This window comes from Anas acuta, chromosome 8 (assembly GCF_963932015.1).
Source record: "Anas acuta chromosome 8, bAnaAcu1.1, whole genome shotgun sequence".
Classification (NCBI taxonomy): Eukaryota; Metazoa; Chordata; class Aves; order Anseriformes; family Anatidae; genus Anas; species Anas acuta.
Genome location: NC_088986.1, coordinates 26085 through 38425, shown reverse-complemented (window position 1 = coordinate 38425; position 12341 = coordinate 26085). Strand labels below are relative to the sequence as shown.

Below are 12341 nucleotides of genomic sequence, written 5' to 3'. Positions count from 1 at the left end.
AACTTGAAAAAGATTCTTGAGAAGCACTTTGACTTTGCTCAACTGTGCTTATAATACAGAGATACAGACAAATGTAAATCTGCATTCAGTTAATAAATGAATTGTGTAAATCTATAAAGCCAGACTTACCTGTTAGTTTCCAAGCTACAGATGTTGTATGAGTTAAGCACAGCTTTTTCACTGTGGAGTTCAGTGTTTTCCTTTGAACAGCAACCAGCTGACAGAAAGTAGCATGTTCAGTTGTACAGCAGTACCAAAAAAGAAGTTTCCTTTGAACTGACTTCTCTAATATGCAGAGAACCTTACGGCTCAGACATAAAGAGAGATACCCAGGTTACAAATAGTGTCTTGAAGTTCTTTCTGCCTCCGGTTCTCAGCTTGACCTATGCTTTTCTGTTAACAAGGCATAATAAATGTTTTGGAGAACTGAGTACGCAGTTTTCTCAGTTTCCTGGCTTATAGATTCAAGGAATACTCTGCTCTTACGTGTTGCCACAGTTCACACATTGCACAAGGGAGACTAAAATGAGATGCAGATAAAAGCATTTATTTGTAACAGAATAACAAGGCAACAAAGCCATAAATGCTTACAGCAACAGTGTTTAATTGAAAGAAGAGCAATGCTTTGATTACGTTAAGACTTCAGAGGGAAGGTACCTTATCCCTTATCCACTTGACAATGGTAGGCATGTTTCAGTCTGTGTGAGTTCTTTATGCGTGCTGTATCCATTAGAGTACATTAAAGAACTTAACTCACAGAAGGCTTCCATCACAAATCACCACTGGGAGAATTAATGAATATACCTTCCGATTCGATTTCCCCTTTTAAGTCTTTTAGGAGCTTGAGACAGATTTAATCTTCCACCTTGAAGGTCATGCTGTAATGTTTTTAACTAGGAGACTGTTGTGGTTAACTGCAGTAAGGTTTCTTTACCTTCAGTATGCCAGTGTGTCTTTTTCAGACTTTTTCAGACTTGGGTCAGCTCCTGTTCTTAACTACTTCATAAACAAAAATTACTGAAGCAGGGTTATAAGTGTTTTCCTAGCAAGTATTGGCATTTTTCAGTGAAATGTATTTTTTTTCATCAGATCTCACCTCTATCAATCCATATGTTACCACATGCAGTAGAATCATCAAAGTAGGATAGATACATATGGCTTACATGTAGCTCTTGGTTAAGGCCAGACACAACAGTCAACTACAGTGGGCTTGAGATAACTGAATTTCCACTTCTGTCTGCTAAGCATATTGTGATCCTACCATTGTAAGTTACGTTGGCCTGTTGCACTTAAGTAGGAGATTTCTGTCTGTGCTGTTGAGGTTTATACTTGCCTGTGTTTATGCCAGTATGCAAGCATCATGGAGCCTTATGGTTTTTTTTACCTCTCAGTTTCTTTTCACATACTGCCTTACCTACTTAGATAAATGACTTGTCTAATGCCAGCTAAAGACTTCAGCAGGACTGTAGTAAATGCAGGTAAGTCTTTTTAATGACATATTCCAAAAAGAGAAAATGTATTGCTCACAGCTTTCCTTGTGGAAATCTGTAACTTGAACGCAGAATCAGCTATATGGCTACAACTGTCAGACTGAATGCATTTATGTTTATGTAGGACCACGTACACAAAACTTTTAAGTGTGATGTTTTCAGTCTTGACTGGCTCCAGTATAGCAGAGCTTACTATTCATCCAGCAGGCACATTCAATCAAGAGCTAGCTCAGTTGCTTTTATGAAATGGTAAATTAACCAATTCAGTATGTTCCACTCCCACTCTCTATAAAAATTTCCATCACAGATGCTCCACCAGTCAACAGGTGAAGTGCTTATCTGAGAAACCTACAGTTTCAGTCATTAGAAATGTGAGTAGTGTGTTCAGCATGAGCATTCTCTCATTCTAAGAAGGACCATCCATTGACAATCTTGCTGAAATGTGCTACCTGAGGAGGGGGGGAAGGCAAATTTCCTTAAAAGAATGTTTAGTCTCAATCACAGATCCATGGAAATCGGATCAACATCCAGCTTCTGGTAGAAGTGAGGACTGCTTTCTCTGGATTACCTGATCACCCGTCTGAAGAACAAATTCAGTAGATGTTATGCCTGCTGAAGTTTCAGGCCCATGAGAGATTAGTTCCTTCTGTCTCAGGGTGAAGATAAGCAGTATTTTTGGTTTTGGTGAATTTCCAGGAAATAAAGTTAAACTAGGGCTGATATACTGCCATAGCACTTAGATCGATAGGACATAAATCCCTAGTGGCAAAAAAAAAAAAAAAAAAAAAAGACAAGTGCTTCTCTGAATCTTTGTGTTTTACTTACCAGAGTATGATGTTCAAAAAATAATGTGAGACTGTAAAAGATAGGCTTGCACTTCAGTCACTAATATTGAATTAGAGAGAATATTATATAGGAGAGTTAGTTGTGATGATTATATTCATTTCCTGCCTTTGATGCTGAAGTGTACCATGTATAAAGCCACGCTTTTAAGGCTGGTTCTATTAAAGTTCCTGTAAGAACTCTTTTGGTAAAGATACATTTCATTTTGATATACTGGCTTTTCATGTATGACCATCCATCTCCTTTTGATGTCAAATTTTGTCATGGGACTTAGACCCCATGTGTTCCGTGGATTACGATTCCTCCGTTAGTACATTAACATTGTTTAATCTTCTTCTATCTTCCATGTAAAACTAGTTTGTATAGAAGGTAAGATAAAGCAGGATATGCTCCCTACCACAGGAGTAAAGTTTATATTATACTCAGATGTGACAAAATTGTAATGAGAGCCTTACTCAGAGATTCATGCTAAAAACTGACACTGTATTTACTTTGGAACCAAACAATGTGCTTATCAGTTTCTAAAATTCCTCTCTGGCGAAGAGATGCTTTTTTTTTTTTCTTCTTTTCAAAGCACTATCTTCTCATATTGATAGGATGAAATACATAAAAATGCATGGCTCCTCAGCTTTTGTATGCAGTTTCACATACTGTTTAACAGTAACAATAGGGGAATAAGCAAGTACGCATTCAGATGAAGGAAAAATGTTATTGTCAAGGTAACTGCTGTTATTCAGGTAGCTATTCAAGTTAAACTGTGTGTGTATGAGATTCCTTCCCCCTTGTCTCTATTACCCTAAAAGTTTCTGAATGGGTGTAAGATTTTTTTCATGCATGTGTGTATATAACATACATGTAGAATACACGTACACAATGTATATATGTGCGTATACACTTTTTTATTCCCTTTCATAAAATAGCAGGATTATAATTTCCTTTAAGTCTCTTATCTGAAAGTACAAGAGCATACAATGCAGTACATATGCTATGTGATAATGACAACAGCAAAATTATTTTCCAGATGTGTTAACGGGACATACAAAATAGGGTAGAATATATATGTAGGGAAAAAAATCTCGAGCAGTACTTTCTGCAAGCAAAAATACTTAATATTCATTGATTTATTTTTTTGATTATGCATAAGGATTTAAATGTCCAATGGAGGGCAACAAAGATGATACAGGGCCTTGGAGCATCTTCTCTCTGAGGAAAGACTGAGAGACTTGGGTCTGTTCAGCCTTGAGAAGACTGAGAGGGGATCTTATCAACGTATCTCGAGTATGGGAGACAGTGGGATTTGGCCAACCTCTTTTCAGTGGTTTGTGGGCATAGGACAAGGGGCAATGGCCAAAAAATGGAGCACAGGAAATTCTGCACCAACATGCAAAAGAACTTCTTCACGGTGAGAGTGACAGAGCATTGGAACAGGCAGCCCAGGGAGGTTGTTGAGTCTCCTTCTCTGGAGATACTCAAGGCCCGTCTGGATGCCCACCTGGGCAACCTGCTCTAGGGAACCTGCTTTGGCAGGGGTGTTGGACCCGATGACCTTTTGAGGTCCCTTCCAACCCCTACAATTCTGTGTGAAATATGTCAACCAAAACTATGGCAAGCAAATTGGGTTATATGTTTTTTTTAACATTGATGAAAAGGACCATGCTTCTTAATTATGCACGTAGTGGCTTTGAAAGAGTCTGTACTTATGATGTAGGAGATTCAAAGAAGCCTTTGCAGCTTGGGTTAGTGAAATGTTCTCAGAGTTGATCATTATCAGTGGAGATGTAAGAAAAATATCAGTTACTGCTGGGCAATTTACAATAGCAGGCAGTGTAAAAATTCTGTAAATGTTTTTTATGCAGTTATACACCAAGCTGACAAAATGACCTTATAAAGTATTTTAGCAATGTTACTTGGAGATTAAAAATACAAACTTGTTAATAGTCACAATGTGAATTTTGCTTTATCTTAAGTATTTTCTTTAAACAGACATACAAACCTCTAATATTTGTAAAATATTTAACAGGTTAAAACTGCTGAATCAAAAATAACTAACTTAATTTACCTGAAGCATACTCTAGAACTTGTGGAGCCCCTAAAAGTAAGCTCTGTCTGTAATTTCTTTTTCTGTGTAATGTACAAACCAGTTTGCCCTTCTTTATACATGTTACACTGGTTAGATTTACTTTATATCTTGCAGAACACAGTACTGCCAATGTAGTCTGTCAACTCTTAAGCCAACTGAAAGAAAGTACTCGAGCTCAATACTACTAACAAATAGATTCCTGTTGTTACCTGAATATGATTTTATAGCATAGATTTACCTGCTCAGGTTCTGTAAGCTGTTTATCCAACCGCTGTCCACCCTTTAAAAGTGCTATGAAAAGAATTAACTGTTTGTGTTCACATTGTACAGGCTGCTTTAAGAAGCTGTAACACACCACTGCTAAAGGCATATTACAGTTCTCTTGAAGATAGAAGGTATTATGATGATAATTTTTTATCTTTGCTTATTTCTAGTTACAGGCATAGCTCTATTGTTTTGACTAAAAGCTGACATCAACTTAAAAACTTTTTTTTTTCAACAAACAAATGCAGGAGAAAAAAGCAAAATGGAAAACTAACCAGTGATACTGCAGTTACTGATGAGCTATACTCTGTTAGAAATTACTATGAAAAGACAAAAGTAGTAGTTCCCTGCAGTCCTTATACTAATGCAAAAAAAAATGTTGCTTCTATAATTGAGAATTTATATCTCCCGAAGATTTGAATTCTGTTATCAATCAGACTTGGGTATATTTGTACTTCATTCTGAGGTGGAAATACCCATGAAATTTAGTGTTTGTTTTCAACAGTAGAAAATTTGCTTTAGTTATTTTTAATTTCAGATTGATTATGCAAATAAAAACTAAAATATTACATTGCTAATAAGTAACACTACTAATATTGCAGGTTTGGAATTATACTTGAAAAGATTACAACTGTAATTAATGATGATACAAGGTACACAAAAGGATGCCTGAGTATGAGGACACAAAAATGCTATGCTGTTAAGCCAAACATCAATGAATTCCTTGACATAGCTCGTAGAACATACACAGAAATTGTTGATGACATAGCAGGTATTTCCAAACCAAAACTTTTATTTACTTGCAATTCAAAAAACGTTGTATCTGGCATACAGAAGCCACATAATCGTGTTTTATGACCTTATGCAGAAAATGTATTTAGTATTGTTATAAACTGGTCATCATTGATGAGTAACTAAAGACTTTAGATACGTACATTCAGATTCTCCGTTTGTAGGTAAAAACTCAATTTCATTTAAATGAGGGTGAACAATTCTGATTCCTTTATTTTCTCCTCTTTATTCTCTAAAAATACAGACAAGTTAAAGTATAATAATTATTCCAACTAAAACAATTCTGTATAAAAAATCAAATTATTTTTATTAACCTAAAATACCTCAGTACTTTCTTCTTTATATTTTGACCAGCTTTGACCTATCTGTGGGCTATTCTAGCGAACTTATTAGGAGTTGGAAAGTACAAATTGAAGAAATTTTAGCATATTATTTATTACTGTGCTTTATTAACGTTTGTGTTTATCCTTAATTTAAAATAGATGAAAAAATATCCCCTGGAATGGATTTATTTTTTTTTTTAGTTCAAAATTTTAGTCAAAAAAAGTTTTAGTTTTATTCCTAGCTAGAGGACCAGCTTTTTAGTTTTCTGTATAATTAGAAAAAATACAAAGTATCAGAAACTTTAGCATCCATAATATGTTGTGAACCTCCTGTTTCCTTCCAGGATTATATTCTATATAGTACATGGTGAAAAATACAGATGTTACTGCTTTTTCTTTCCTAAACTTTCCAAAATTTGGTAGCTGCTAGGACTAAAGAGTGTGTCGACATCTGTGTTCCCCTTGCCTGTTTTTACTGTAATCTGTGTGCTTGGAGAAGGAGTTTTTCTCTCTTTTGTTCTTTACCACATTATATTCTAAGCAACTCCAAGACTGAAATATCCAGAATGGCTTATAACTTTGTTGGTCTACAGCATGGGTGCTTGGAACACAAAAGTGAACAAGCTTAGAGCAACAAGCATCAGGAAACACACTAAATAAATCCAGCCTTTCTTCTCAAAGGAATGCCACTATTTGCATTGTTCAGAAGTCCCATAACTTTGTAGTACATCTTATTCAATCATGTAACAGTTTCCTCAATTCAGCTAGAAAAAAGATTGATTTAAGGGTGGGATTATTAGTGAGGGGTGACAGACTGCTTAGAGTCATTTAAAGAACACGCAAATAAATCTGATTCCCCACGTTTGTTTTTTTTCCAATCCATTTATGCAGACAATTTTTTTTTTTACATTAATACGGTAATTAGATCCTGTAGATCCATTTTTAAGGCCTTTAGTCATGTTACTTACCTGACATGTTCGACCTGTGTAAATCACTTCCACAGTTTGTGCATATAAGTGTGTATGCATGCGTGTATGTAATTTGGTTCAAATCTTTATTTGTGATACGTAGGTATGATAACACAACTTGCAGAAAAGTACAACCTACCAATGAAAACAAGTTTCAGTTCTGCTCGTGGATTTTTTATCCAGATGAATGCTGATTGTTCAACACTGCCCAGTGGCCAACTTCCTTCAGAATTTACAAAGGTATCTGCACTAGAAGTGTTTTCTTCAAAATAGTTTTGAATGAGTAACTTATATAAAATGTATAATACACTAACACAACACGTATTGTACAGTAATTTAAATAATTAAAATAATTTAAGTGAATATACCTAGAAATAAATGAAGGTGTAATTGATACATTTTTTATAACCATGCTATTTTCAGCTATACTTAATATAGTAAGAAATATGCAATTACATGCAGTTATCTTGTTTGCAATTACAAAGTTTTGTATCTTGCTGAAAACTGCATTCTTTTGCGAGGATTTTTTTCCTAAGTAGGCTTCTATGAAACGAAACAAGGCGTTATTTTTTTCCCCCCTTTTTTTCCCCCATATTTTTCCCAGTTTGCTTTTTAGAAAATGTTTTTGGCTTCTGATTATGTGGCAAGTTCTTACTGTTGGTTTGAATTCCCCACAGATCACTAAAATGAAAAACACATATAGCTTCACTTCAGCAGACTTAATAAAAATGAATGAGAGATGTCAGGAGTCCCTGAGAGAAATATATCACATGACATACTTGTAAGACCATTTAAAATTAGTAAATTTTTGTGCTAACAGCATTTATTTTATCCCATTAACAGCTAATTACATGTTTTCTTAATGCTACCTTTTTGTTAAATTATGGTTACTTACAGAAATAATCCAAAGTGACACTGATCAAGTGTAGTACCTGAGAGAAAGGAAGGAACATGGTGTTAATTGTATTAAGATGATTACAAATACATATGCATTTATTTAGAAATGTAACCTTTGTAATTACTTTTATGGATGAATTATCTGCATAAAATGGCACAGTAAATGTATTAATTTTTTAATGGTGAATCATTAATTTTACTCACTGTTGTATTTACAGTAGAATTACCTATATCTGTATTTTTGTCCTTGCTGCACGCTGTGTTGCTCTGTTGTTTCAAAAGACTTACTAGATGTAACATTTCACATGAAGTTTATGAAAATTCTTTTTAGAAACCACGTTTGTTTGCATGAAGGCATAAGGGAATTAGAGTCATACTTGAGATGTTAATAGAATATACTTGACTCTACGGCTATATTTTTAGTTAATTCTTCATGAAGCTTTCTTACAAGCTGTTGGTATTTGAGCTATGTGTCTTGTGTCTGATAGCAGTAGTTAATCTGATGTTATTGTATAAGATCTTAATATACTTCAAAGAAATTCACATATTTGCCTGCATTTGATAACCTCACATCCTAACATATGGAGTATGAACATTATCAACTGTTGCTTTATTTCCATAAGGTGTATAAAGTGACACTAGGTACTGTACAACAGCTAAATCAGTGTCTTATTTTAGAATCGTGTGTAAGCTACTGAACGAGATCTATGAACATATTCATTGCCTATACAAGCTGTCTGATATTGTGTCAATGCTGGACATGCTGCTTTCATTTGCCCATGTCTGCACTGTTTCCGACTATGGTAAGTTTCTTGTTTGATTCTGTCATAGGCTAATTAAAGACTCCCCTGCTGCAGGATGTCCATGTTGTTTGTCTGGTTCTCCAATTGCTAGGCCCATGTCACTTACTCTATTTATATAGGACTCAGTAGGCTCTAAGTATCTTGGTCTATCCTTGCCAGTTTTGTGCTGATACTCTTCCTATTTCCATCCACTGGAAATGCATTCTGCCATTTAGATGCTGTAAGCCTTCATAGCCAGTCTTTTCAAATTAGCCAGTTTAAGTGTATTCTTTTCAAAAGTATGTCGTCTGTGAATGTGCTGAGTTGACCCTTCTGTTCCAAAAGGACACAAGATTATATTAACGAGGTCAGCCTTCTTATACCTTTAGACAAAATAGGGGGTTAACTTCTTTATTTGCTTCAACTTTTGTAACACTTTTACATATTTTTGGGGAGTCTTCTAAGGAATCCAAGATTGTGTGCTTACTTGCATATTATTCACCTCTTGGGTCAAAAGTTTGGTCATATTGCATCACTGTGTCATTCTGCTTCCCACCCCGTTTTTGCAATGTACAAATGAACTCATGGTCTTCAATTAGTGCTGACCTGAGATACCTATCTGTACAACCAATCCAAACCTGAGGTAGTTATCTAGAGTACAATGCTGTGTAGATGCTAAATCACATCAGGTCTGGAAAGCCATCTCAGTAAGTGTATTAGCTCATCATTACTGATGCTGCTCTGAAATTTCCGGTACAGGAGCAGAATTTGTTTACTTTGCAGTATCGCAGTGATTCTTTATGTGCAGATGATTCCATTCAGTAACTGGTACACTTGAGTCATTATAGCCTTTTTCACACCAAAGGAATCAGAGCACAACTGAACTTCAGCAGTTAATAATGAATACATGTATAAAGCTGCTTTGCTTCTCCTGTAAATCTGTACCTGCAGTTTGCACTGCCAGGCTTGAATGCATATCTGCCCAGAGAAACAGACTGTCATTTGTAGCTTTCAATCTCCTGTGCCACTTGACTCTCTCTCTTCTAAATCATTAAATGGCTAAAAGCCACACATGGTAGTTGAGTTCCTCAACGCTGACACTTGAAAACCTGCTTTGGCATTTCTTCCTTGAAGGTTGTTCCATTTAAACAGATAAGCTATTTTAACAATACTTCCTTGTTAGCCTGCAGTACTGCCATAGAAGTAGACGGAGAGGAGACATGAGAAATTAATAGGTTGCGAAAAAGACTGTTTGGACAGAAATACATACAGATAGTCCCAGTATCAAATGGATCTACATGGGCATGGTATATACATGGATTATCAATATACTATATGAACAAAAATTAAAGGCAACTTCCTTGTTTCCTATGATTATCTAATAGTATATATGTATTAGTAACAGGTAGAGTTCATGACTTCCCTGTATTTTTTATGTTCATTTTTATAATTTATTTTTATACTGCTATATAGTAGATATAAAAATGAAACTGGGTTCCACATTCTCCATTTGAAGTTTCACTGTTTGTATTTTTCTTTATTACTGGAATTCTGTACTACTTACCATGCAACACAAACTCTATCTTAATTTAGAAATAAAGTGTTAGTTATGGGATTCTTTTTGTTGTAATAAATCTTGAAGGCTTGAAAGACGATCAGAATCTATATCTGAAAATAGCTGGTAATTCTTTCAAGTGCTCTATCTTAGTCTTGCTGACTACAGGAAAGTAAAAAATAGGGAATCAGGACCACAGAGTTTGACTTCTGTAAGAATGAATTTATTTCAGAACACACTAGTTTAGTAACTTAAAGGTTTCCATACTAACTCTATAAAGCTTTATATCCTTTTTCTCTTTTAGTTCGTCCAGAATTTACGGATACTTTAGCGATCAAACAGGGATGGCATCCCATTCTTGAAAAGATAGCTATGGAAAAACCTGTATCTAACAACACATACCTGACAGAGGGTAGCAACTTTCTCATTATTACAGGACCAAATATGAGTGGAAAATCAACCTATCTAAAACAGATTGCGCTCTGTCAAATTATGGCCCAGATCGGTGAGTAAAACTACACCATATTTCTAATCTTTTGCACCACTTTTATTGGTTTCTTGTTAAAAATAGAATTATTTTTGAAGCTTAATATTTCAGTTTCAAGAATAAGATTCTATCTAAATAGTAAAATATAATGTTTAGTTCTCTTGATGGGTGGGCCATTCAGTAAATAAGGAATTGGCTTGAAGGTTGCACCCAGAGAGTAGTGGTCAGTGGTTCTGTGTCTGTCCAGGTGGAGGCCAGTGATGAGTGGCGTACCTCAGGGGTCCATCCTTGGGCTGGTACTGACTGTTTAGTATCTTTATCAATGACACAGACAATGGGAGTGCACCCTCAGCAAGGTTGCAGATGACACTAAGACGAGTGGTACAGTCAATACAACGTAAGGAAGGGATGCCATCCAAAGGGACCTGGACAAAAGCTTGGTGTGCCCACGTGAACCTAATGAGGTTCAACAAGTCTAAGTTCATGGTGCTGCAGCTGGGTCTGAGCAATCTCAGACATTACTACAGACTGGGAGAAGAACTCAGTGAGAGCAGCCCTACAGGGAAGGACTTGGAAGTTCTGTTGGGTGAAAAGCTTGACATAAGCCAGCAGTGTGTGCTTGCAGCCCAGAAGGCCAAGTGTGCATCCTGGGCTGTGCCGAAAGAGGAGTGGGCAGCAGGTTGAGGGAGAGGACTGTCCCCTTCTATCTAGGTGGCCCTTGTGAGGCCCCAACAGGAGTACTGCGTCCAGGTCTGGGGCCCCTGGCACAAGAAGGATGTTGATCTATTAGCACAGGTCCAGAGGAGGTCTACGAAGTTGATCCAGAGGGCTTGGAACCCCTTTCCTATGAAAAAAGGCTGAGAGAGCTGGGGCTAGAGAAGAGAAGGCTCCAAAGTGGACCTTTTTGCAGCTTTTCAGTACTTAAAGGGGACTATTAAAAAAAGATGGACTTTTTGGATTCTTCTGGACAAAAGAGCAACTTCTTGCTCAATCAGATGACAGGACAAGGGGGAATGATTTTAAACTAAAAGAAGGGAGATTTAGATTAGAGGTTAAGAGTAAACTTCTTCCTTCCGAGGGTGGTGAGACACTGGAACAGGTTGCCCAGAGAAGTTACGGATGCCCCATCCCTGGAGGTGTTAAAGACCAGGTTGGATGAGGCCCTAGGCAAACTGATCGAGCGGGTGGCATCCTTGCCCATGGCTGGGGGATTGGAACTAGATGATCTTTAAGGTCCCTTCCAACTCAAGGCATTCTGTTGTTTGTTCCTGCCAGCTCTTGTTTTGCTGACAGAGAGCACTGCAGAGTTTTGTGTCTGCTTGTGGAAGCTTACATGGTCACCTATATATGGAATTGTGCCTGGTTTGTCTTTAGGAGGAGCACAGTTACGTGCTTTCATTTGTTCGAGCATCCTAACCCTGTCTAGCCACCTTATGCTAGATTAATAGCATATGTCCTGGAAGTAGGCTGTGTATGTGTTAAGTCATCCAGGAAGAATAGATGAACCCAAGGATACCTCAGTTATGTGGGGAAACATTCTTGCAGGCAAGCAGAATTAATAGATAAATGATAAACTATTTCTTCAAATAAAAGAAGTAATAAATATTGCAAAGTTCTATCTCTAAAATTATGAAAGTAAAATACCTGTAAAGTCTCACTATCAAAGCCTCCTCCCTGTACTTTGGACTTTTTCGTGATTCTTACCTTGAAGGTGAAGAAAGGTAAGGCCAGTAGCACAGGAGAAAGACCTTAATAGGCTGATCCTAACTACTAGATTGAATTTACTTCACAGTGCAGAATAAAATTTGTTCAGTGTGTGTTTATAGGTGTAATCTCAAACAGCATGTTCTTCAGGAATTA

At 36.5% G+C, this 12341-nt stretch overlaps 1 protein-coding gene across 2 annotated transcripts in view; it reads left to right on the top strand.

Annotated features, from left to right (window-relative positions):
- MSH4 (mutS homolog 4) overlaps positions 1 to 12341 on the top strand; it is a 37687-nt gene that overhangs the window by 20578 nt on the left and 4768 nt on the right. The window contains exons 9-15 of one of the 2 annotated variants that reach the window (XM_068690887.1): positions 4354 to 4428; positions 4744 to 4808; positions 5280 to 5449; positions 6864 to 7000; positions 7438 to 7541; positions 8336 to 8460; positions 10275 to 10499. In XM_068690887.1, the coding sequence (XP_068546988.1) occupies positions 4354 to 4428; positions 4744 to 4808; positions 5280 to 5449; positions 6864 to 7000; positions 7438 to 7541; positions 8336 to 8460; positions 10275 to 10499 (901 nt within the window). The remainder of the gene's footprint in view (positions 1 to 4353; positions 4429 to 4743; positions 4809 to 5279; positions 5450 to 6863; positions 7001 to 7437; positions 7542 to 8335; positions 8461 to 10274; positions 10500 to 12341) is intronic. The other variant, XM_068690886.1, reaches the window with a different exon arrangement.